At 37.8% G+C, this 25,924-nt stretch overlaps 4 protein-coding genes across 4 annotated transcripts; 1 reads left to right on the top strand and 3 right to left on the bottom strand.

Annotated features, from left to right (window-relative positions):
• Positions 1-1,748: 1,748 nt before the first annotated feature.
• On the bottom strand, positions 1,749-4,079 carry LOC133712313 (small ribosomal subunit protein eS1). Its single transcript, XM_062138420.1, has 7 exons — positions 3,944-4,079; positions 3,795-3,842; positions 3,564-3,669; positions 2,838-2,975; positions 2,558-2,743; positions 2,227-2,427; positions 1,749-2,028 (listed from the first exon to the last, which is right to left on the bottom strand). The coding sequence occupies exons 1-7, from the start codon at positions 3,952-3,954 to the stop codon at positions 1,939-1,941; spliced, it is 780 nt and encodes a 259-aa protein (XP_061994404.1). The 5' UTR covers positions 3,955-4,079; the 3' UTR covers positions 1,749-1,938.
• Positions 4,080-5,762: 1,683 nt separating this feature from the next.
• Positions 5,763-6,955, bottom strand: LOC133713087 (leucine-rich repeat extensin-like protein 6). Its single transcript, XM_062139215.1, has one exon. The coding sequence runs from the start codon at positions 6,945-6,947 to the stop codon at positions 5,865-5,867; it is 1,083 nt and encodes a 360-aa protein (XP_061995199.1). The 5' UTR covers positions 6,948-6,955; the 3' UTR covers positions 5,763-5,864.
• A 5,181-nt stretch (positions 6,956-12,136) lies between these two features.
• On the top strand, positions 12,137-17,347 carry LOC133709652 (uncharacterized). The gene is made up of 8 exons (XM_062135460.1): positions 12,137-12,393; positions 13,739-13,832; positions 13,974-14,024; positions 14,141-14,314; positions 14,673-14,849; positions 15,115-15,234; positions 16,020-16,153; positions 16,803-17,347. Exons 1-8 carry the CDS (start codon positions 12,242-12,244, stop codon positions 16,876-16,878), a joined length of 978 nt encoding a protein of 325 aa, XP_061991444.1. The 5' UTR covers positions 12,137-12,241; the 3' UTR covers positions 16,879-17,347.
• Positions 17,348-18,087: 740 nt separating this feature from the next.
• Positions 18,088-22,215, bottom strand: LOC133710159 (sulfate transporter 3.1-like). The gene is made up of 11 exons (XM_062136166.1): positions 21,615-22,215; positions 21,302-21,509; positions 20,899-21,070; positions 20,683-20,748; positions 20,206-20,319; positions 19,988-20,110; positions 19,749-19,875; positions 19,170-19,647; positions 18,983-19,068; positions 18,825-18,901; positions 18,088-18,729 (listed from the first exon to the last, which is right to left on the bottom strand). The coding sequence occupies exons 1-11, from the start codon at positions 21,937-21,939 to the stop codon at positions 18,541-18,543; spliced, it is 1,965 nt and encodes a 654-aa protein (XP_061992150.1). The 5' UTR covers positions 21,940-22,215; the 3' UTR covers positions 18,088-18,540.
• Between the last annotated feature and the right edge of the window lie 3,709 nt (positions 22,216-25,924).

The raw sequence follows: 25,924 nt of genomic DNA, 5'->3' as shown, positions 1-25,924 counted from the left end.
TAATAAATGGAACCTTGATATTGTCAATTCTATAGAAGCTTAATTTTATTTACAATTAGAGCTTTGATTATACTTATTCAAATTCCTTTTAGTTTTTGTTATTGTTTTTCAGTAAGTATACTGACCGTCGGTAACAATGTTAGTAAGTATACTGACGGTCAGTAATAACATTAGTGAGTATACTGAGAGTGAGTATCAATGTTTGTAAGTGCACTTAATAAAAATATCAGTTACTAATTGTCAGTAGCATTGTCGAAAGACTCTTAGTAGCTATTGTAAATATACCGACTCTCAACAGCAATTTCGTTTTTATTCTTGATGATTTTCTTTGGTTACTTTGTTTAAGATTCATTTATGGATGCCTGTTTTTCTTCTGGCCCCTTTTCTTTTCTTTCTTTGATTTGTATTTGGAAGTAGACAAAGTTTCTCATTGCTACTGACAATCAGTAGCAGTATCCATTTTATTACTACTGTCAGTAGCAATATATTTTTTGTTGCACTTTGAGAAAATTTATGGTTTTATTATTGTTATTGAACATCAGTAGCAATATCATAATCATGGCTCTGCCTCAATAGCAGTAGTCTATTTGTCACAGTTTAAATCTATTATGGATTTTGTATTTTCCAATAATGCAGTTTAGGCAAAAAATTAGTGTTGAAATGAAGTGCAACAAGAAAAATTAAACAACTACTTCTCTCAATATGTTACTGACCTTCAAAAAGTTTTTAGTTAGTTCTAAAGCAGAATACAAATATTCAAATGAGTTCTTTGAACTCATTTGGTAGAACAATGGTAATCTCATAATACTGATAATAATAGTCAACTGGCTGGCACTATACTGATAATAATAGTCAACTGGCTGACATTAATTAGTTGGTACAAAGGGAAAGAAATAGATGCGGTGGCATTCTCATAATTAATTACAAATTTAATGTCTAATGTTTAATTTCAGTTTCTCTCCGTGTTTTGATTGTGGCCGCAAGGATTTCAAGTCCCTGCATTTTGCGCATGGTCATTTGACCATTTGACTTTACCTTAATGGTAAATAACTCGAAGATGCCATTTGAGCAATCTATTCTCTTCCATTACCTAATGTTCACATTGCCGACTGGTTGTATTAAATATCTTCACGAAACGTTAAAAGCAAAGCAAGGAAGGAAGGCTCTAAGAAACCATGTACAACGCAAAAGCACTCTAGGAAGGCAGATCAATATATATAGGAAGGCAACATTCAACAGATCGAGCAAAGCAAAGCAAGCCGAATATGGCTTCTCTGACCAATGAAGCAGCAGCCATTTCTTCATTTTCTTCTCTATCTTCTATTCATCACCAAAATCAATACACATACCAGGTCTTCCTGAGTTTTCGAGGCGAGGACTTGAATGGGGTGAGACTGACCGGTTGTTTGCATAGATTGTTTTGTAGTTCCATATCTACTTAGATATGAAGACATATATTCCATCCTTCGCAGTCTGGCATTACCACGATTGTGTTCAGAACTTAAACAAGCATCCTGTTTTGAAATCTCAATTTTCTTTTAGTAAACGCCTGCTAGGATGAAGAGACAGAATAAATGAAAAGCTAATGCAAATGCATGCGGCTAGGCAAGAGCGCTACAGCATTTGTCAACACATTTCCATATTCCACTCTTGAGGAAAACCTCATTACGGTCCCATTTCAATAACTGTGGCGGAGGGGGAGCACCTTTTTAACCATTATATGACAGCCAAATTTGGTCACAAACCAATAACGCAAAACATAAGACCAGTTAAAGCCGATCTAGAATTAAAATTTAATAAAATTCAGGTATTTAGAATTAAAGCACAAAATTTAAGTCAAAACGACATTCTTGTTCGCAAGCTAGAACATAAAGCAACAAGTAACACGGTATTCAGGTTCACGGGACATAATGGAAAAACTCTAAACACAGGCAATTTCTAAGCTCCAACAATCTCAACTGGTGCCTCAGGGACTGCTTCTTCAGCAGGCCTCTCAACCTTGGTCCCAACATCTTCATCACCATGAACCTACATTCGACAGATAGACAATGCAATGAATCAGTATCGATTACAGTCTTCATCAGACACTAGTACTAAAACAATTGTGATATAGAACTGATGTAAAACCAAGTATGGTGGGGACATACAAACTGGTTTTTGAATGGACAATGAAGAAAAATATAAATATTATGCTGATACCAGGACAGAAAGCATAAAAGTACATACCTCCATAAGCTTTCCAAGATCGAACTTGGGTGCCTTTAAGATCTTGACCTTCCTGATGAAGACATTTTGTAGAGGATAGATGCTTGTAGTTGCCTTCTCAATATCTTTACCAATACTCTCAGCAATGAACTTGCGGACCAAATCCTTGAGATCACAAGATGTTGCCTGGGCAACCATAATCTCGGTCATCTTGCGGCGGATCTGACAAAAACAAAGGAAACATTGTCACTCGCAGCCACAAATACAAAACCTTCTAATACATGAACACTAAGATTCACAATCTAACTTTCACATAGTTTAAGTATAGAAATGAGAAGGAAAAAAAAAACACCTGTCTAATCTGGCTAGACTGAGCATAACAGGTCCTCTTGACTTGATTAGGACGTCTCTTGGTGAATCCAATGCAGAACATCCTCAGTGTGTAGTTGTCTGTGGTCTTCACATCCACATGAGCTTCTATCAAGGTTTGCCATTTGCGCACCAAAGATCTCAACTTGTCAGTTGTGAAGTTCATTCCCTGCAATTTAACAGATCACACAAAAGATAAGAGGCATTTAGATTAAAATTAAACCGCACAAACATTATACAAGCAGGCAGACAAATGATCATACCCAGAAGTTTGTCAGAACAGTCCTTCCTTGAACATCTTCAGCTCTCAATCGCATCTTTCTGAAAGCATGCTCCTCATCACCCTGAAGGTCAGCAAGTGATGTCTCAAAGACTCTGTGCTTGAGTCCTTCGGAAGCAATCTGAAAAAAAAAAAATCCAAACAGTTGTTAACAAGTATGAACCAAGTCAATACCAAAGTAACATGCTTATAACAAATTGTTCAGCAGGGGTTATGCTTATGCACACTTCCCATAACTATATAAGCTTTACAACTTTCATGTCATAGCAAACACAAAGCAATTTATTCCTACATGAAAACGCAGCTTTCAATGCTATTTTATCATACAAAAAGCACGAAAACTAAACTCTCAAACTGATAGCAACAAGGATTTAAAGCTCCCAAAACCATTTCAATAATCTCATTCTTAAACTAACATCCCAAACAAGCTTGGTGCTTTTAAAAACTATCAGCATGAATAACATTTTTCCAAAACAAAACCGATACCGAGAACACAAAACTCTTCAACAACGCTAATAACAGCAGAACAGATCCAATCCACGGAATAACAGTGTATTGTTTAACAATATTCCCAGCAGTTCCAAATGCCGAAATGAAAAACTCAACTCAAACATTCCACCTTTCTTAATCAAACAAATTATCGAAAGCGAAACACGTAAATCAGCGAAAAAAATCATAGAGAGATATACAGAAAGAGAGGTAGAAATACCTTGGTACCCTGAGTACGGGTGACGAGAGTCTTCCCGACCTGCTTGACGTTGAAGATTGAAGGAGCCTTGATGTCATACCAGTCCTTCTTGGCAAAAGGATCAGCTCTGCGTGTTCACAAAACAAAACAAATTCCAAGTAAGAGAGATTGGAATCCAAAACACAAATACACTGAGAGAGAGAGAGAAATCAAAATCAAAGAAAGAAAGAAAAAGGTCAGATCTGTGCTTACGCTTTCTTCTTTCCTCCCTTCTTGCCCTTGGAGATTCTCTTGTTCTTCCTGTTTCACACAAAGTTGGATTGTTAGAAAGATGAGGAGTCACAGTGAATAGCGAGAGAGAGAGAGAGAGAGAGAGAGAGAGAGAGAGAGGGAGGGAGTACCCGACGGCCATGGTTGGAAGAGTTGGGAGTGGCGGAGAGAGGCGACTGGGAGAGACCTAAGTGAAGCGAAGCGGCTCTGAGCTCTCTCTTTGCGCGATGACACAGAAACCCTAATTCTTAGATATATGTAAGGATGGGATCCCTCGCCTTAATGGGCCGGGCCTAGGTTAAATTCGTTCCCGTCTGTAGCCCGATACAGGCCCAAGTATCTTTTCTTTTGTTTCGAGTTTTTTTATTTTATTTTATTTTTTTATCTAAGAACCAATGTGACTAAAAAAGAAAATCTAAATCATTTTAAGCTAGCAATTTTTTTTTTTTTTTGGCAAGAGTGAAAAATGTGTTAAGTTCCTTACATTGGTATAGGTTGGTGCAATGATGCTGTGTTACTATAGAGTTTTTTTTTTTTTTTTTAACCGAATGTTCCTTGTCTATTAAGCATGTGCATGATCAAAGGCAGGCAGAGGTTATGGCAAGAGGCTTGGGTTGCTAGTGAGTCGGGTTCGAGTTCAATTTCTTTGTAATTGGATTGCCTCGGCTATGCTCGGGCTTTTTTCTCTTTGTATTTTGTCATGGCATGCACAATGTGGAGTATTGTATGAGAACATTCGCCAACTTTCCTTGAACGTTTTAGGCTCTAATTGTTGTCACATAATTATGGTGTAGGGGTGTAAAATTTTGGAATGGGTTTCTAGTTAAGAAACGGGTCGGAGGAGAAGCAGTCTGACCTATTCATTAAATTCTCTTGAGGACAAATCCACTCGTGGTGGATATGGGTAAGGCGGAATCAGGTTTTAATCAAGAAATGAGCGGAGGGAGAGGTAAACCAATCTATTTGAGAAATTTCTTCCGGTGAAATCCCTTTGAGGCAAATTTGGAAAAGGTGGAATCAGGTTCTAGTCAAGAAATGGGTAAAGAGGGAGGCGGCCCAATTGCCCAACCTTTCTATGGAAATCCTTGAGGCTAAATCCCCTCAATGTAGATCTTGATAAGGCGAAACCGGTCAGCTCAACCGAATCTGGAGCAAGCAGGAAATACTCCCTCACTTCATCTTAAGGGTGGCGTTATGGATCCACTAATGCTTGACTTGAAGAAATTGCACCACTATGCGAACTAATCAAGATATCCACTTAAGCTCACCTATAAATACTTGGTAAGGTGAACAATCGAGGTAGGCAATCAACCCCTACTCCATTTATTAAAACTTAACCACTCACTAATTTAGACATTAGAGAATCTTTTGCAGGTAACCCCCTCTTCCAACTTGATTCTCAGCGCCGATCGAAAATTCCGAGGGTATAGGAACAACCTCTTGATCAAAAAACCTTCATTTTGACTCCAGTCAGAAAAAATAGGTGAGGAGATAACTTCTATCGAATTTTTCGGCACCAACATATGGGCAAATGCAATGTCCACGAGTTGGCTCATTGGATTTTGCATGGTTATGTAGGATAAAGTTCTTTTATTGCTTCGTCTAGTTTGGTTGAATCTCTCTTGAAAATTATACTAAATTTTGATCCATTAACAAAATTAACTTTATATATAATTAATTTTATATGTCAATAGTATTAGGGGTTACCAGTCATTACAAGCTTGTGAGTTGTGACAGATAATACATGTATACGTACTGCTAGTCAGGTATTCCACCAAAGTATAAAATATCAACTAGCTCATGAAGACCGAGTACTAGTATCTCTCTCCAGATCATTAGGTTAGAGACTAATTCACATTCTATCCTAACAACATAAAGTAGAAAAAAAAATGTAATAATATTGGTCATATATTATTTTTATTAAAATAAAATTCCTCTGTAAACAATATATTTGAGCAAGTATTGTGTTTCAGTTTTATATAGTACTGCTCAACAAGAAAACTAGTGATTGAACTTCGTTCTTTGTCAAACATGGTGGTGGTGGACTAGTGATTACGCTCCACAGTTGGCCAAATGATTATGGGAATGAAATGCTGCACATTCTTTTGCTGATCTTTGGAATGGCCTATATGGAATGCAATTCTTCCTATCATCTGTTTCTCTCAACCTCACACACATCTCTGGTTGACCACAGAAGTAGTTATTTGAAGAGTTAAAGCTCTCCAACTTATGCAAAGAGCAAACACTTGCCGGAATCTGCCCAGAAAATCCGTTATTTGCCACATTCAGTTGCTCCAAGCTCTTCATCCCACCCATTGACTCCGGCAATGAACCGTCCAACTTATTGTTGCTGACATCAAACACTGTCAATTTGTCCAAGCACCCAATATTTGAAGGCAAACACCCTTCTAGTCCACTATTCGTGAGTATAACTTCGTTTAATGTATCCTTCATTTTGGCCAAACTTGAAGGAAATCCACCTTTGAAGTCGTTGTTTGCTAACACGATCACGGAGACTGTGGAGTTGCCGATGTTTTGAGGCAATGAACATTGGAACTTGTTGTTGTTAAGGAACAAGGCGTCGAGTTTTAGATCGAAAAGGGCAGGCGGAATTCGACCTTCAAAGTTGTTGTATCTAATGTCTAGGTACTTGAGTGAAGGAAGGCAGAGAACAGACGAAGGAAATGGACCTGAGAATTGGTTATTACTAATATCGAGCTCGTAAAGAAGGTAAAGACCACGAAAGCTAGAAGGAATGGTGCCACAGAAGTTGTTTGAGTTTATGTGCACGACAGCTATGTCGACTAAGAGGCCGAGTTCTTCAGGCAATGAACCAGCTATGTTGGCGTGGTTTAGGTCTACTCCAGCCACGGTAGTGATGTGAGGGTCATCCAGGGCTTGTGCACAGTAGACTCCGGTGTAGCTGCAAACATTTGGGCCGCACCAGTTGGCGGTGAAGTTATTCGGGTCGGAGGTGATGGCATGTTTCCACGCTTGGAGAGCTTGGTAAGCCTTTTGAAGTCTAGCATTAACGGGAAAGGTTTGAGGAGAATGAGAAACTTGGTGCGAGGGTTTGGAAATGAAGGTGATAGAAAGAATGATCAAAACGGATAGAGTGAGATTTGGAGATTTCATTTTAAAGAATGTAGTTCCACACAAGTATATGCTTTTATGAAGTTTAGGATTGGAGTTTATATATGGATTTTGAGTCTTCTTACTTTGCTACCTAAAAAATCTCTTTAATTAAATTTAATTGACTTTTTATTTGATGAATTAGTAGGTGATCAGAATGTTCTTCATGCAAGTTGCACTGGCATGCATGATAATTGCATGGAAAGGATAGAGGTGCTTCTTTCTTGTAGACATCTAAAGAGGGTTGGAAGGAAATTTGGCAGCTGATCCTACCAAACACACGGTTTTCACCAGTTTCCACTTTCCACCGTCAATCTTTAAATTAATATATGTATATACATTGTTGAAAGGAGATTAAGATACATATTCTTTTGCATTTTTTCAAGTTATTTAATATGGATATTGTTAGCAAAAACTGGGTCTTGATGCAGATCAATTCAAGTATATTGCTACTTGTATATTGAGTGTCACTAGTGTATATCTTTGTTCTTCCTTTATTTGAGAATAAGTCAGATATTAAAGTCGCACACCCTCACACGGCAGAGCAGGTAGAGATAGAGCTTGTGGTTGCATGGTCAATTCGAGCATGCTTGAGTTTTGGTTCTTCAATTTCTTTTGGCATTCGATTTATACTCGTGATTAGAAGTTCGATTAATTTTAAAGCCACTTGCAAGCGGATATATATACTTCGTGTTCTTCAGGACATCAGGTAGAAAGTCGAATAGATTCTGATTGATTATGAGAGTTGCTTGTACAGGAAATGAAAAATTATTGAGCAACACATTTTTATTGAACACAAAATTGGATAGAACAACTATGCAAATAATGGGTGAAGTCCAAATTATTGACCTATATCACTCTGTGATCCTAAATTTAGTTAGCACTCAGCCACTCACCACAAAGCCTATTCCCATCCATGCAACCATGAACTGGTTGTATTTATAAAATATAATTCTTGTGGATTCTTTGTTCTAGCTTGTGGGCTGTAAAATTTTAAAATAGGTTTCTAATCAAGAAATGAAAAATAATGGGTTTCTAATCAAGAAATGGGCCGGAGGAGAAGTAGCCCGACCTGTTTGGGAGATTCCTGGAGGCGAGATCCTCTCAAGGCATATCTAAGTGAGGTGGACTCCCCTCAAGGCGGGTCTAGATAAGGTGAAATCCTATCAATGCATATTTAGGTGAGATGAAATCATGTTCTAGTTAGGAGATGGATCAAAAGAGACGGCCCAATCTATTTAGAGAACTTTGAGAAGGTCGGATCCTCTCGAGGTGGATCAGGATAAGATGGAACCACTAAACAGAATTAGTCAGCCCGAGCAAATCTATGGCAAGCGGGAAGCACTTCCTCACACTGTCTTGAGAGTGGCGTAATGGATTCACTAACACATGACTTGTGGACTTTGTACAACCTTGCGCGCACTAGTCGAGATCTGCTCAAGCGAACCTATAAATACTTAGTGAGCTAGTGAGGCGAACATTCGAGGTAAACAATTAATTCTGTCTACACTCACCACTACTTAAACATTCACTAACGTTGGTGGCGGCCGAGTTTGGGCCGTTGTTTTGACTGAAACACACGATCCCTGTTGAATCGTATCTGATCTGAGATCAAGTGCGTTGGATGGAAGGTTAGGTAGGATGACTTGGCAAGGGGCGGGTGGCTGGAGACATGCGATTTACAGGGAGGAGATGGAGGCTTAGTGTCGTTGAAGCTTCAACGTCGATCGGTGGCTCTAGGGTTATGCTTTCTCTGCCCGTGATTTGGCAGCTTAGGTTCAGATCGGACAACGATCTGATTGCTAGGGTGGCTGGGTTATGGACGGAGAGTAGGACAAGGTGGAGGCTCAGTAGTGGCGGCGGCATTGATAGGTTTGTGGTGGTGCTGGAAACAAACCGTTGGGTTGGACTCGTGCTTATTCCTTGCTGGGCTTAAAAATTATTGGGCCTGGTCCTGGGCTTGGGCTCTAGTTCTAATTTTATGTTCTATTTTGCTTTATTGTTGTTTATTTTTAGTTCAATGTGGCTTTATGCTGGCAATAAATCTCTACTACTTTGTGGTAGAGCGAAGTGGACTTGGTCCCGGTATGCACACTCAGTGTGCCTTGTCTGGCCTAGCGAGGCAGTGAACCATTTATTTAGTTAAATGGACGTATCCTCCTAGTGACATAATGAAATGAAGTGTCGCCGGATTTGTTTCTGTGCGGCAACATAGTGGGAAAGCTGTGCGTTTTGTAATTATGCTTCTTCAGGATATAGTTATATTTCCAGTATGTCACCGCTTTGTCAAAGCAAATAGAGTAGTCAGTCGTGCACTCTTTACTAGTTGGTGCTTGCTAGAATACATAGATTTAGTGGAGACTCCTGGTATTATTTCGGGATGTTCTCTTGATGCTTATTGTAATCTGGGGTTCAGGCTCTATGTCCCCCCCCCCTTGTATTTTGCAGTTTTATTAATCAAGGCTTGAGGGCAGTCGCACCAGCCCCCTTTCAAAAATAAAAAATAAAAAAACATTCACTAACTTAGACATCAAAGTATCTTTCGCAGATACCTTCTCCCCCACCCCCCCCCCCCCCCCCCCCCAGTCTCACACACACACACAACACTTCCTTCTAATTTGACCTGCCAGCACCAATTCAAATTCTGATGGCGTGAAGACAATACCTCCACTCTCACTCTCACAAGAAAAGTAAGAGAAGAGATCTTCCACCAAATTTTTCCGCACCACCATAGTTCATTAGTTATTTTATAGAGAATGTTTAGTTAGATTTTAACTATTTTAGCAACTTCTTTTAGTCATAGGGATCTTGAATATAGAGAGCGAAAGAAGCTCCTTACTAGTTTTGCTAAATTTAAAATATTCATTTTTTTAAAAAACTCTGAAAGACCTAATATCTTTTAGTTTTTCCCTTCATTTTACATAATCTCTGGATGTTCCAGTAAGAATGTTTTTCTTGTAACCTTCTCTCGATAAAGACAAAAAAATGGTTGATTGAGGGTTAGTAAAGTGTTTACTATGGGTCCGTTGAGGGTCAGAAAAGTATTTATTAGGGTTAGTAAACTTTTACTAAATGTCAATAAAGTATTTATTGAGAGTTATTGAGGGATACTAGTTGTTTTATTGAGTTTTATAGAAGAGTTAAAAAAAAAATGAAAAAGAAATTCTCATACTTATCACTCATTTTAGTGAACCGATAAAGAGAAAAAAAATGAAGAAAAACATTTAAAAATATATAAAAAGAATACTTTTATCCTTTTGCATCTAGGACCCTAATTTTTTCATTTATTATTAAAAATATGATATAAAATCTTAGCTAGCTAAAATAGAGAGACTTTTTTTTTTTAAGGGAAAGACGACAAACTATATTAAGTGAAACTAAGAAGTACATGGAGCGATGCAAAAGCATCGAAAGAAAAACAATAAAGCATAACAAGATGCACAAATGCATCTATAAAGTAGGAAAATAATAAAGGATTTTAGACGCGCAGACGCATCTAAAATTAAAGATAACAATGTGACTTGATGTCGGACGACATTGCTGCACTGCTTATGTCACGAGAGCAGTGTAAATATAGGAGTAACCGTAACCGTAACCGGTGATATGATCACCTAGGAGAGGTGATTCGCTCACTGGGAGTTCAAAAGTAACCGAGGGTGTCAAAAACTCGAAAATTAGCAAATGAACTCCTAAGAACCAGAACAAATACCAGCTCAATATGAGCAGTTGTCTCGGATCCAAGATCCGGAGTTGAATGCAACCCGGGTCCCAAATACGGATCCAAATCCGGCCCAAATCCAAAGTCAAATCGGATGGGTCAAACTTGACAAAGGCCCAGGTCTATCTGAAACTGATCTGGGCACCCAAGCACTTGGGCACCCATGCTTCAGCCCGACGTCCGGCCACCCTTCCCGATCTGCACCGCCGCCCAACTGAGCCGCACCGCTGCATCGTCAACAAGGCAAGGCCGACCCTGGAAGGAGACACCCATCGCAATCCGTTGACCCAAGCATTCTAACCTTTTGTCTCCCAAGATCCCGATCGCAGAATCCATTGCAACCAGGACCGCCGCCGGAGATGCTGATACAAAGTCGGACAGGAATCCTCATAAGTGAGGCGTGTGGCCAGATGCCCCCGCCACCCAACCGCATGGCCAAAATGCCAAGAAGACTTCATGGTCCGGATCCGGATCCAGATCTGACCCAACAAACCCGATGTCTCAGCGAAGGGTCGCCGACCACTTGCCCAAATCGAGCGCAGCCTTGAATCCCAGATTGTAAAGACCCAAGTGAAAGGGAACACAACACGATCCGCCACCACAAGAGGAGTCGTAGACCACTCCTTTGAAAAGCAAACCGGAAGAAAAGAAGAGACGGTATGCACCGCACTTGAGGTATACAACAGCAAGGGATGTGCCAACATTGATCTCAAAATTGCAGAAACGGCCACCCATGAGGGCGGCGTTCTCTCAAACCCCTTTAGGGTTTAATTTGTGATGTTAAATAGAGAGACTTAATAAAGATGTATTTTAAAACCGACTAGTCAACAAATATTTACCATAAGTAAGCTTCTGTGCATAGAGTAGTAAGCATGTAGAGACACGAGTCAGATGTGAAGATGCTCATTTCAGAGGAAGAGTTTAGTGAACAAGACCAACTATAGAAACATACAAATGAAAGTTAACAGGTATGTTAATCGTATTACATTCCTATGTTATGGATGTAACCAGTTCTTAGATCTAAGTGCATTCCGGATCAGTAAGATCTTTAACCATGTCTAGAAGCTCACCCATATGATGTGTAGCCACATAATATGTGGATTTATCACGTCATATGCATGAATTTCAATGTTGAAAATCATGAATAACACGTCTGCTGTCAATCGTATTACATTCATTTGTCATGGATGCAACTAGTTCTCAAGTAATGATAACATATTTAAGTGAGAAGTACCGGTTGGATTCTACCTAATTTTTGGCCTTTCTACTGTTACAGTGTCGGAAATCATGAAACCGGGGTGGTCCGGTCTGGTTCGGTTCGGGAGCCGGTTCTGCTTCTAAGAAAGGCCCAACTCGATTTGAATCCAATTTGACCCAATTCTGATCAAATGGCCCGACCCATTTCACACATTAACCATGGCTCAGAATCACGTTTCGTTTCGTGGCTGGGTCTGGACGAAACGGTTCGTTTTCTAGAGGCACACAAGCTTACTTGTAGTAAATAGTACTTGCTGTTCCTCTCTCTCTCCCTCTCATAAACCCTACTGATACCAAGAGTCAGTAAAACCAAGCATTAATAATGGCAGAAGCAGAAGGAGGATCAGATAAGAAGTCTGGTGAGTCTCTGAAAGACAAAGGAAATGAGCAATTCAAAGCTGGGAATTACCTCAAAGCCGCCGCTCTCTACACTCAGGCCATTAAGCAAGACCCTCAAAACCCCACTCTTTATAGGTACTTTGCCCACTTCAAAGTTCTCAGCTTTTTTGGTTTTAAGTTTGGTATATTGATCAAAATGCCATCTTGATTGGTTTAGTACGCAGTTCACTTGATTTATTCACATGGGTTGTGTTTTTTTTATGAACATTTTGGTGATCTATATCTCATGTTCTGGAGTTTAATGTCCTAGGGAGTTTAAAGTTGTATGCTTTGCGTTTGTAGAAACTCATTTGATGTGTTTTTGTATTGTTGATGTTGTTTATGTAAGCTCTTTTGAACCATTGCTTATTCCAATGCGTTGCGCCGGACTAGTTTTGCTTTTCAGGCTGCTGCTTCTGGCATTTTGTTACTTTATGAACTTGGAGGGGTTGATAGTTGATGTATAAATCTATTGTTGGTAGTTTAGATTTTACATTAGTTATACTGTTAAGAAATTGAGAGCAAAAGGGTCACCCCTTCCACCTTATGGATAGAAAATTAGGCACTTAGATGAACAAGATACAGGTTTAAGGGATTCTTTTGTGGGGAAATTTTTTTTTTTTACTGAAATAGTATGGGATGTAAGTGCATCACAAACTGGAGTTAGGTGCCTCAGTTGACATATACTTAGGGGGCAACCCAGACTATACAATCTTGGTATTTGATCTAAGAAAATGTACTGTTTCCTTATAGAAGGTCAGTTTTTGGCATCAATTTTACTTATTGGGTGGAAGTATTGTGAGGCAAAGTTTATGCAAGAAAAAAGGGGCCATGGGGAATAGATGCATTTGTAAGTATAAAAAAACTTTGTTGGGGCAAGAATATCCACCTTGCTACCACAATCGAACTGTCAAATTGTGAATATGGCCTTTTTATTTTCATGCAATGTGTTTGGATAGACCTGCTTCCTTATGTCGACTGCTATAGGAGGTAGTTTCTGCTTCAACAACTGCTACCACATTTTTTCATTTTAGCATTAGTTAAGAAAATGAGTTACTCTGTTAAAAACGTGGAGGAGGTTTATGGTAGCCAATAGTTTCTGGGTAGGTGGACTCTCTCTCTCTCTCTCTCTCTCTCTCTCTCTCTCTCTCTCTGTGGTTGTTGTTGTTGTTGTTTTGGGATAGTTGCACAACGATAATTATTTGACTTTCTTCATGTATTCTCATTTTTGTGTTATATGCTAGGATTTTTTCTCTTGTTGGCTGAACTTTAAGGATGTTCATGCAAAACATAGAATGGTCTTCATATGAAGTAAAATACTTGTACTAAACAAATTAGCACTGTCAAAAGAATAAGCTATATAGGTTGAATTTCTACATGTAACAAAGCATGCATGCCATATGATGAATCTTCTTTCTTATTTAATTGTTCCAATTTCCAGCAACCGTGCTGCTGCATTTCTGCAATTGGTTAAGCTTAACAAAGCCCTTGCTGATGCAGAAACAACAATTACATTGAATCCCAAGTGGGAAAAGGTATTGTTCTCTTTCTTCAAACAAATTTCATTTGGCGTCAGCAAACGTTACTGAGAATTGATACTCTCATTTTCTTTAATTGTTATCTTCCCCTAAAGAAGTGTAGAGGTTTCTAAATGTACCATTTTGATTCACCTCCAGGGATATTTCAGGAAAGGATGCATATTAGAGGCCATGGAGCAATATGATGATGTATGTGCTCAAGTTTTTTTTTCACTCTTTCCATTGTTTCTAGTGGCATTCTGGGCAAGACCACATGATTTTTGGTCCACTGCTGATATTCCTAGTGTTTATCACATGTTGTGTAGGCTCTGACTGCTTTCGAGACAGCTTTGCAATATAACCCAAAAAGTGTAGAAGTATCACGAAAGATGAAGAGAATCTCTCAGTTGACGAGAGATAAAGAACGTGCTGAGGAGGTGGAGAAAATGAGATCAAATGTTGATATGGCAAAACATTTGGATAAACTGAAATCTGAAATGGTGAGTCTATTCGTGAAGCCAGGAGTCATGATTTTCTATATCACTTTTCCTCCATAATGTTGTGCATTGTCATATGCTATATATCATCTCAAATTAAGATATGCAACTCCTCATTCATTTACATATGTCAATCTTTCTTTCTGTTAGCTTTTTTTATTCTTTACCCAAATGTAGGACTTTCTGACTTTCATTTAATCACACTTGCAAACTTTCTTAGCTCCCTGAACTGTGTACTGCAGGTAAGAATTAACTCATTAAATCTCAGCAGCTTATATAGAGACTCTAAATGGATCACCTGCGGTTGGATTGTTTCAATCACTGCTAATAAGAAGGATTAAATCACTCTTTCTCTTTGCAGTCTGGAAAGTGTGGGTCTGAAGAACACGAAGATGCGTTTTCTTTTCTGGTTGAGACAATGGAGGCAGCTGTAAAATCATGGCACGAAACTTTGAAAGTGGAGGCTAGGGTTTACTTTCTCCTTGATAAGGAAAAAACAGACACTGAAAAATATGCTCCAGCTGTGAATATTGATAAGGTATTGAGTGTTAGGTTGTCATTGCAAATATATCCTTTTGCTTGTTGATTGAAAAATAATTTCTAAGTATTGGGTCTTACTAGCCCTTTTTTTTTTTTTTTAAGTATTAGGTCCTGTTACGACAAATGCGTTATTCCAACTTAAGATTTTGTTCTCATATGTTAAGTAAATGCTCTTCAAGCCATGAGCCATTGTTATCTGCTATTGTTAACCATACTAACACTTGAAAACTTCTTACCTAATCAATGCTTGCCTGTTGTTTCAGGCCTTTGAATCACCCGATACACACAGAAATTGTTTCCCTTTTCTTAGGCAGTATGCTGAGGATTCTTTCTCTAGAGCAGCTTGCTTGGTGACCCCCAAGAGTATCATGTCTTACCCACAGGTATTTTTCATCTTCACTTATGTGTGTGTGTTTTTTTTTTTGTTTTTTGTTTTTGGTTTTTTGTTTTTGTTTGTTTGTTTGTTTGTTTTTTTTTGTGAAAATACCTTCACTTGTGTTTTGCAATGGCATAAATTCAATGATCTGAGGTGAAAAAAAAAATCACGTGTGACATGATAAAACTTCGGATAGATGATAGTTTTTGGATGCTTTCCTAAAATGCACCTGTCTCCGTTTCATCGGTAATAAGCTTGCAACAGCCCAGAATAATGTAGCTCACAGATGCTTTTGAGGTGTGCCAGCAAGTTTCTGTCATGGATTTTTTATCATTATCTTTTAAAGTCGCCTATTGTTAAGAAGTTCACAAACATTTAAGTTTGGTAGCACGTGCCAAAGTCTTTTGTCCTTGCAGGAAGTGCTTATGTGTGTGTTTCATGTAGCCTCTGTGGACAGTTTACCTCTACAAGGGTTCAAGAATTCAAGTTGTCCTTGTCTGATATAAATGTTCTAGCATTTTCTTTCCTAATATAAATGTTGGACTGGTTCCAGACCACATATGGGCCAATAAGTTGTCTAGCATGGACATAATCAACAAGTTGATTCTTTTGGTGCAGTTTATGTATGGTTATTGGTCTATCACAGATTCACTGGCTCTAGCTGTTCTTACAAATTGCTAAATCCAACTAATATTTGTGGGGCCTAATCTATGATCTAAATAGAGGGTGGATAATTACTTAATAATAAATGGAATTTGTAGTTAAAAAAGAGGTTTCAATTGCTTTTTGCAGGTTTGGAAAGGTCAAGGATCAAGGAAATGGAAACATGGGCAACAGGATGGTTTCTTTGTTCAGTTTGAGACACCTTTCTTGCGAAAGTTGTGGTTTATTCCTAGTTCCAATGAACTGGGCCGGACATTGTGCAGGTATCTCTCTCTCTCTCTCTCTCACACACACACACACACACACTCTCTCTCTCTCTCTCTCTCTCTCATACACACACACACACACACACATGCATGCAATATTTCCATGAGGTATTGCATTGGATACAGGTGCAAGTGTGGAGGACTAAAAGCTTTTGTTCTTTTCCTTTCAAATTGGTTCTTTATTGTTTTTTTTTTCTATCTTTTATAAACATATATACCAAGAATATATTGCAAAGTCTGGGGTATCTGTGCTATCACTTGTAATGTACTCTACCCTGTATCCATACTTGGGTTATATTTGGTAGTTGCATATCTTCCAACATTGAAACTTTAGCTATGGTGTTATGTTTTCTCTTAAAAGTGTGAACAAGCATGGCCCTCATTTCTTTAAGAGAATGAAGAGTTTTCAAAACACATCAAGGTGAAAATATCACACTTTATACAGCTATGGAGAAGGGTATTCTGTTTAAATTATAGCAGCAGATTTTCTTAGAATATACTTAAAGTTGCAGGATGCCAGTAAGAAATCGTAGGGTTCTTCACTAGAAATTCATTTAAGCATGCCAATGGTTCTTAACATATGTCTTTTTATGATATAATATTTCTTTTGGAGCTAGGTAAATCTGAATATTTGTGCCGCTTTCAGGGATCCAGAAGATTTAGACATTAGTGCCCATGAATTAATTCCGCGCCTATTCAAAGTGAAGTCCTCCAATTCATAGGCCCCTTCATTTGCATGTTGTTGGACAGAAATCTCAGGGCCACTTCAGCGGTATTCTAAAGAGCAGACAGCACTGGTGCCAGCTTTTGCCTTACTCAGAATCTCAGATGTGAGGTCTGCTTTGGCCATGGTGATTTGAAGGAAGTTGCTTTACCTAATCATTCCATGCATTTACCAGAGGTTTTGTTTTGTTTTTCTTTTCTTTTCCCCTAAGAATATTGTGGCGGTTTTCTCTCTCTATTTTTTCCTTTTATTTCTTTTCAAAGGATGTTGCACCTTTACAGAGGTTCCGTATTGTGAGATTGCCTATCCTGATTTTGTCCGTAGCATTTTGCTGGGTTGTTTCCAATATATATACTCTAATATGTTGCTTGTATGGTGCTGCAAAGACTTGAAACTTGGTGCTATATTTCCTCTGTAATCGTCTAAATAGCAATATATAACTGTTGAAAAGGTCATTCTAGACTGCAGTAATAGTGTTTATCATGCATGAAGATCTATACTGCTCTTATGATGTAATGAGTTCTGGTGATGGATGCATGATCCAGGATTAATGACATTCTATCTGCACTAGTTGCACATTACCATAATCATTTCCAGAACTAGATAAATCATCGTGTGGGTAAACAGGATCACGTTTTGTTATATGTTATCTCCTGTTGAAAAACTCTAAATTGTTTCAATTCCTGTTGGATTGAAGATTTGGCCCTTTATTTGGTTGTGCAAAACTGCAAACTGCATGCACACACATACCCAATACGGTATCTAGTTTAATGTTAGCAGACGTACCTCCCCCGAGTGATTTAAGGTGAGTGAATGATTAGGAAGAGCAGTTGGAGCACCTGAGAAATTCATTTTCTTTCAAATTATCTAGAAACCTCATATGAGTCTTGAACCTATGTTGTGGTTATCGTGGAACTTTTACTGTTTACATAGAAGATTGTTTTGAGCTTTTACCAAATGCTCAATGTTTTTTTTTTTTTTTTTGGGTAATGCCAAATGGTCAAGATTGCTTTTTGTGTAATGGTGAATATGACTACCAGTCCATTTCAGTGCTGGATTATTTGCCAAAGTCATGTGAGTGTAATTGAAACTTATCTCTTTGCACAGGAAGCTAGTTTATCTAGTGTTATACCGATCAACTCCTCTGAGCAGCTGCAAAATGGGATACTTCTACTTGCGGTATATACCAAAATGTGTAACACAAAGGTAAAGAAAAACCAAGCACAGCCTTGTATTGCTTTACATACTGGACAACAGTGCACATAAGAAAAGGGCCGAAGAGAACCGGCAGAGCACTAGAAAGTAGAAACATAGCTTCATAAACTTGGTTATGAACGTACCCTAGATTTACAGTAAGATTTACGACTAAAGATTCTTAGGGGAATATAGTCGCATTTCAGTGTAAACTATATAGCTCATTGATAGTTGAAGATACACCCAAGGCCCTCAGGCGGTACAGAAAAACGCACCACCTACCAAACATCACCTACATGTCCAGCCCCAGTTTTGTGTACTTTAAATTCCAAAGCACAATACTTATTAGCACTCTACGTCTTCCATCTAGTCATCTACATCCAAAACCTTTTTTTTACTCCCACCTTGTAGATCAATGGTTAGATAAACTTAAAAAGCTTCATCTGGCTTGATTGGTCCTTATAGATTAGACATTGTCCTCTGGTGTCTTGGCCTTTTCTTCTCCTGGACTGGGTTTGCTGCTATGCAGTAGAAATTTACATGCTTCTACAGCATCTCCCACAGTAACAAACATCCATTCCCGACCAATTGTTTCAATATACTTTGACGTATCCAGCTTCTTAATCACTTCGCTTCTTGGGTTTGCTAATACAAGCTAATGGATCCAAAGAAAGAAAGAAAATAATTAGCTTGTATCAAAATGTATGAATGTACAACATGAAAAAGTTAAAACTGAATACAACTTCATACCTGGATACTCTTTCTGTCTAGATTTCTCTTGACCTCTTCTAGCATGCTGATCCCACTCGTATCAATGCCTCCGACAGCTGTAATTTGATGTTAATGTTAGCAACTAATTGCAAGGTGAGATAGATGTTAATTTGAGACTGCTGCAGCTTCATACTTACTGCTAATGTCTAGTATAATGTATTGTAAGCTTGTTTCTCCAGAAGATTTTATCCTGTCTTCCTCTTCATATACCCACCTTGAGATCCTGAGCACAAAATTAGAAGCAAATCCCATATTAGTACTCTACATATATAGCTCATGTTGATATAACATTCTTCTACACATTCAACCACGTATACATTTTACCTTTCCCTCAAATAGTTAGAATTGGCAAAGTAGATGGGTGAATCGATCTGAAGAATGAGAACTCCTGGAACATTCTTTGCAGCTGTGTATTGATCAATGCTTCTATAAGTCGATGTGTTTGGAAGGTTGCCTAAATTGAGAGTCCTGGGTCTCGCTATGAACAGGATCAGTCTTAGCAATGAAATTACGACCGCAATGGATAAGCCAATCTCAACACTGCCAAAGCTAACACCCAAAAATGCACCCAGGCATATCATACAGTCGATCTTATCTACCTTCCAGAGGTGGATGGCGGCTGGGACGTCCATGATGCCGATCATGGCCATCATTATAATGGAACAGAGGACCACATGTGGTGTATACTGGAACAATGGTGTCATAAATAGCAGTGTCAGCATCATAATAAACGCCATGACTAGGTTGGAGACTTGAGTTTTGCATCCGGCATTGAAGTTCACCGCACTTCTCGAAAATGGTCCTACGAGTATTAAGTAATAATAACAATTAACGAATGGCTTATATTTGAAGACTGTTATTTATGTAGGCAGAGTCGGGTACGGCGTTGACAGTGGCTTGTACCTGCTGACAAGAAGCAAGAAAAGAAAGAGCCTATAATGTTCATCAATCCAAAAGCGATCATTTCTTTGTTTCCATCGATGTGATAGTTCTTGACTGTGGCAAAACTTCTTCCAACAGCTATTCCTTCCTGTATAATCATCACCATGCCAGGCCGATTGAATTAAAACGTTAAATTTTTCAAAAATATGATATGTTATGTTGTTAAATTGTCGTTAGATATTTGCAAGCTGAGGACTTACAGCAAGGCCAATAATACCAGAGATGAACCCAGCTTTAATGGAGACTGCAAGATGACGCGAGTTAAAAACCGCTGTCAGGTCAGACACGGTTACAGGGTTCAGCCCCTTTTTAAGGTGCCCAATCTACAAAAACAAACAGATAAGTAGAGTTGAGCTAAACACGCATGCAATTAATACTGTTATCTTCTTAATCAGTGAATAGTTAGCGAAGTGTTTACCACTCCGATGTGGTGTTTTTCGGCATGCGTTAGATAAGCCATAAGGCTCCCAACGATCACGCAGAACAATGGCGACAGTGCACTTATCCAAAAGAAAGCTGGTCTTTTCTTGCCCTGTTCATTGTCATAACCAAACATAAACAATCATCACCACACATACAATATTACAATTACCCTAAACTTTGTCTAAGAAGGCCATACATGGATATTTGGACAGAAAATTCCTCCAACTTTTTAACAAAGCACCACTTTATGTACATGAATATATAGATGGATAAGCTATTTTCTTTTGGATGATTCAAACTTCATGTGCTACAGTAACTTTTCTTATATATGGACACGCGCGCCCGCACACACACTCAAGGGGTTGTATTCTAATTTCCTTCCTCCCAATATCGTTGGGAAAAATAAATAAATAAATAAAATAAAATAAAAAGTACTGAGGCAAAACTTATTCGAATGATGACATCTACTTACAAAGTATTTAGTAACTAAGAGAAAGATGAGGAAACCGATTCCCATCACAGCAGGTTCCCATTTCCACTGCAATATATAACCACGTAAGAACCGGGTCAACACCACTCCATTAATTCTATATAAATTGATGTCCAAAGAGATATATAAAGAGACAGACAGTTCGAACAGGGTATGTGCTGTAGAATTTTCCAGATTGAAAGATAGAGAAATATATACCTCGTGGTATTGGGAAAAGACCGCTTTGAGGACATTGACAACATCTGATTTATGAGTGAAATGTTTTATCCCTAACACCCCTTTAAGCTGCTGAAGAATCACAGTAGTCGCTGCTCCCCCCATGAAACCCAATATTGTAGCATGGGAAAGAAGGTCCACCACAAAACCAAGTCTGCATGCACCAATTTACATACAAACAATACAAAGATCAGGGGTTTCATACATATTACTTAGTTAATTAAAGTTGTTTCTTCTTCAAAAGATTCCTTGGAATTCATTGCCCGTCATCGAAAGTCTTTGGTTCTGCTTTAACTAACAGAAAGAGTCTCAGAAACAAGAAGTTCCGGTCCTGGAGAGATAATATCAACCACTTGTCATAACATACAGTCATTTTTATTTATACCTTAAGAAGCCAAGTGAAGCCTGAAGAATTCCAGAAAATAAGCCGGAGGTGAGAGCCATCTGGAAATAGAGTTTAGGGTTGTCAGTAGGGCTAACTTCCTTCGCCAAGATACTAGCTAACAGAAGCGATGCAACAGCCACCGGTCCGATTGCAATATCCCTTGAGCTTCCGAAAATCGCATAGATAATCGGAGGCACAAAGCTCCCATCTACACTCATTTACCAAAATACACCATTACATTCTTGTACAATAATCACGTAGATAGTGTGATAACATAACATGTAAAATGTCACAACTATGTTTGGTTACTTACATATGCCAACGATTGGGGGTACGTTAGCCAAGCTCGCATAGCTGATCCCCTGAGGAACTGCCAGACTGGCAATGGTGATTCCGGCGATGAGATCAGACTTGAGGTAACCCAAATTGTAGCGAGGAGCCCACTCGAGGATCGTAAAGAAGTATTGCAAACCCAGAACTGCTTTTTTGGATGCGGGTTGGTTCTTAAATTGCCTAAAAGGGTCGTCAGGAAAGAAAGTCTCTCTCACTGACGACTTCACAGCAGTTAAAAGTGGCTTCGGAGGCGGAATCTCAACTCGTTGAGGATTATACTGATGATCATAATCTGCGTTTCCCATTTTCGAGTCACTTCAGTAGGAAATATATAGTACTAAAGCTCTTTGGTTTTAAAGCTATGGACTAGAAGATAGCAGGAGATAGCTTAAGCTTTCTTCGGAGACAACTATGGCGTACTCAAGCTCTGCAATGAAACTCAATATTGGAGGGCTGGGTGTATATAAGGTGGTGAAGGCGAAGTTGAAGATGATTAGAGGGGAAGGATAGAGGAAAGGATCTTTGAGTGGGTAGTGGAACCCACAAGTGGACTCACACGTAATTGTATATCTTCAACAACACTAATTGATAGAAACCATATAAGTACAGAGAGCTAGCGGAAGAGACAGCAACAGCAACAAGACATGTGTTAGGTCAATGATCTGGGGCACCTGCGAGAAGTTGTGACTTGGATTTAGGGAAGATTCGAAAATTAGTTTGGGATTATATAATAGCACTTTTCGTAGTCGACGATACTATTATCACAAGCATATGGACCCAACTGAATTGTGGTGAGAATTGGTAGGGAGATCTAGCTAGTTGTGCGTAGCTGTGTTTGATTTTAATAGTTTCCTAATTAGGTTTAGTGCCGAAGAACGCCCACCAATGTTGATACTACTTCATATTTCCACAGAATGTTTGAGATCTTTAGAAAGGCCATCTCACCCACCCAATCAATATTTTCCAGGTAAAAAGTGCTACCATGGAGGGGGACATGAAGAAATGTAAGCGAAGTTGGATGTTCTTTTTTCCTTCTTCACCAAAGCGATACACAACAAACTAAACACAAGTTAATAATTTAAAAGACAAATAACCTTTGTATGTGACAATGGCATTTTACCTTTATATCGCAACATGAATGTGAATGAATTATATAAATAAATTTCACACAAATCCTGTGAAAGAAAGATTACATATTTTATTTTTTGTTACTAATAAAGATTGTCACATGCAATATTGTTCTGGCTACATAGTTGAAATTGATACAAAACTATAAAAAGTGAACTTCACACGAATTTTGTGATAGGATAATTAGATGCACTTATTTTTGTGTATAGAAAAGACAGACTGAATTTTTTTTTTTTTCATAATTCTTGTGACCAAAGTCAGATGTAGTGTCAATGTTCAGAATGAATAGTATTCCAACTTTTCATCATCCTTCACCAAAGTTAGATGGCAATCCGAATACATTAGTTTCCCCTCTAGGAGGAGGTTTCTAGCTTTTCATCATAGTTAAAAAAATATGTGACGTATATAGTATGTGAAAAATAGGTACGTATATTATTCAGACATTTTATCAAATAGTTTGGCAAAATATTTTAAACTAATTATTTTTTTATTTAAAATATCATTTTATATGTAAATTTGGTCAATAATATGTTCAAAATATGAAAAGAAAAACGTAAAAATCGTGTATAATACGTGTATTTTCTAGCTTTAAAAATAAGAGAAATTTAAAATACAAAACTTATGTATTTAAATTTTCACATATAATAAGACAATTACTAACAGAGCTTTTCATAAAGATGCTTATAAACTTAAGGATATAACATTAATTACTTCATAAAAAAAAATAAAACGGATAAGATTGCATAATTAAAAACTAGCATTTCCTTACACATGTTCTGCATGTGCAAGTTATTTTTATTTTTTCAGAAAAAAAAAAGAGGTAGTTATTGCAGAGAAAAAATAATGGGGAGAGAAAAGTGAATTGTGGATACTTTTTTTGTTTATTTTTTTTAATAAAAATATATTTTGTCAATGTCTTAATTATCCTTCTGATTTAATTATTTCTCAAAGTTTATTAATCTTATAGGGTCATTTCTGTCAGAATTCTAGATTTTGGCTAACAAACTCTCTTCTCTTAATAATACTATAGATAATTAAAGAAAATCGTAAAATCAGACCATTACTAGCTATGATTATGCACAGAGTACAGTTTCATCAGTTTCAATATTTGTATTCATAGTTAAAAAATAATTACACAGCTTTTGTTCAGATTTTGATGCGAAGATAATGAATCACACAAATGATCGAGATTTCATTCTGATTAATTTAAACTTCAAAGATGAATTTTATTTCATAACATCAAACAAGTTTGCAGAATCATATCAAACAAATTAGGATTTCCACATTTTAATTTCATCTTTTCGTTGGCGTATTTTTTTTTTTCCAACAAAACTATTAAGCAACAGAGCTTCAATGAAAATTGTCAAGTTAACATGACTCATGTACAAAAACAGGCATTTAACAAGTTATATCCAATAGTAATAGTTTACAGGACGCCCTCTTAATTATGACCTTCACTGTTTGACCTTTAATGAAAATAGTCATTCTTTCTCAGTTCTCACTCAAAAGAAATAAAGAATCGTCTCGTAATTTACCTGGATAGAAGGTGCACATAGGTGTATCGCTTCTTGTAGTATGATAACGCTAGCTAGCCCGCAACAGTCTCCTTTCACAATTCTCTTTATTTTTCTATAGTACCTACTCTTGTAATTCTAATTAGATCTCTTCCTGTGTTTCTTTTGCGTCTGAAAGTGATGGTTTTGCCTCAACTTTTATAGGTCGAGAGTAGATGGTGGTAACCACGAGTCATAACTAAATACGATTCTAACGACGCGTGTATTCATTCTTGCCTTAATTGAATCATTGGTTTTTATTTTGGATAAGGATTCGGATATTTCAACCAATTAGGTGAGTGTTAATTTTGTTAGAAAAAAAAAAAAACAAATCAATCACAAAGCAACCATATATTTGCGGTGGTGATTCCCTGAATTTGTTATATCCATGCAATATCATCTCTGTCGTCATTAAGATCATATAATTCACATCACATTGGCGTCTGCTAGCTTATCCAATATATATCCGGTTTTCAAGAACGAATATATAATGGTAGTTTAGTGGTTAATGGATACTTCCTTTTTAGTTTATATTTATCACTGCAAATTGTAGTTATTGTTTGGTTTGGGATATGTGTTTTGCTTAGTGAGTAATCAGTTACTGCATTGGGTATGTACAAGGAATATCACAATATCACAATAAAAATGAAGATCACAATATTATCTCCGCCTGTGCCTAATTTTAGATTTCGTATACAAGGAATATCAGTTCCGTTGACTTAGCAATATCCTTTATATATGCACATGACTACTTAGTCATTGGTTTTCAACAAGATGGGCGCTTTGATCGACCTTGTATGGATAAGTAGTTGACGTGTGGTCCGACTCCAATTGCCAAATCCAAGTCGTTCCTCACTTCCTCGTCCCAAATTTAGAAGTTGACCGAACCACACGCCTACAACTACGAGACTAGCGAGTAGCTGGAGGAAGAGAGACACTTGTCGATAAGATAAATGTTAGGCTGTTCTCTTAGGTATTAAATTCAACTCGCAATATGTTTCTTTCCTCTTCAATACCGCAAGGGAAAGAAAATCTTAAGCAGGAGACTAAAAATTTAGCCATTGTACAAGTTTCAATGTTTATTGTTTTTACATTTGAAAGTTTGAAAAGTAGGAAAGTAGGGTGAGTGCATGAATTTGATTGACAAAATTCCCCGCTCATTTCACCCAAATTAAATTTATTCAATGATGTTTCACGTTTATATCTTATTTTATTTTAAAGAATAATATATGACTAAATCAAAAACTTTATCTCATTTTCTTTGAATTAATTTCAGTGAGATTCTATCGACTACTCCATGAGTTCACGTATAATTTGTGGTTGCTTCTACCGCTATAGAATTGCTACCACTCATCTCCACATCTGCTTCCACTCACCTTGGGTTACGCGAAGCACCTCTAGCAAGTCCTCTAGCAAATCAACTAGCTAGCGATGTCCCGCTAATTGTATGGCTTTTGGTCCCTTCTCATGAAAGTTTAGATAGTATTCAGTATATTGTCTCCAATCACTCGGTTTCCAATTGCGGTTGCACGTGACTGCATTGTAGGAGCCTATTTAGAGTGGTGTTGATGCTAGTCTTGGAGGGCCCTCCAAGATTTGATCATGCATT

Source organism: Rosa rugosa, chromosome 5, assembly GCF_958449725.1.
Source record: "Rosa rugosa chromosome 5, drRosRugo1.1, whole genome shotgun sequence".
NCBI classification, from domain to species: Eukaryota; Viridiplantae; Streptophyta; class Magnoliopsida; order Rosales; family Rosaceae; genus Rosa; species Rosa rugosa.
The sequence above is the reverse complement of the archived record's forward strand: the minus strand, read 5'-3'. Positions and strand labels throughout refer to the sequence as shown.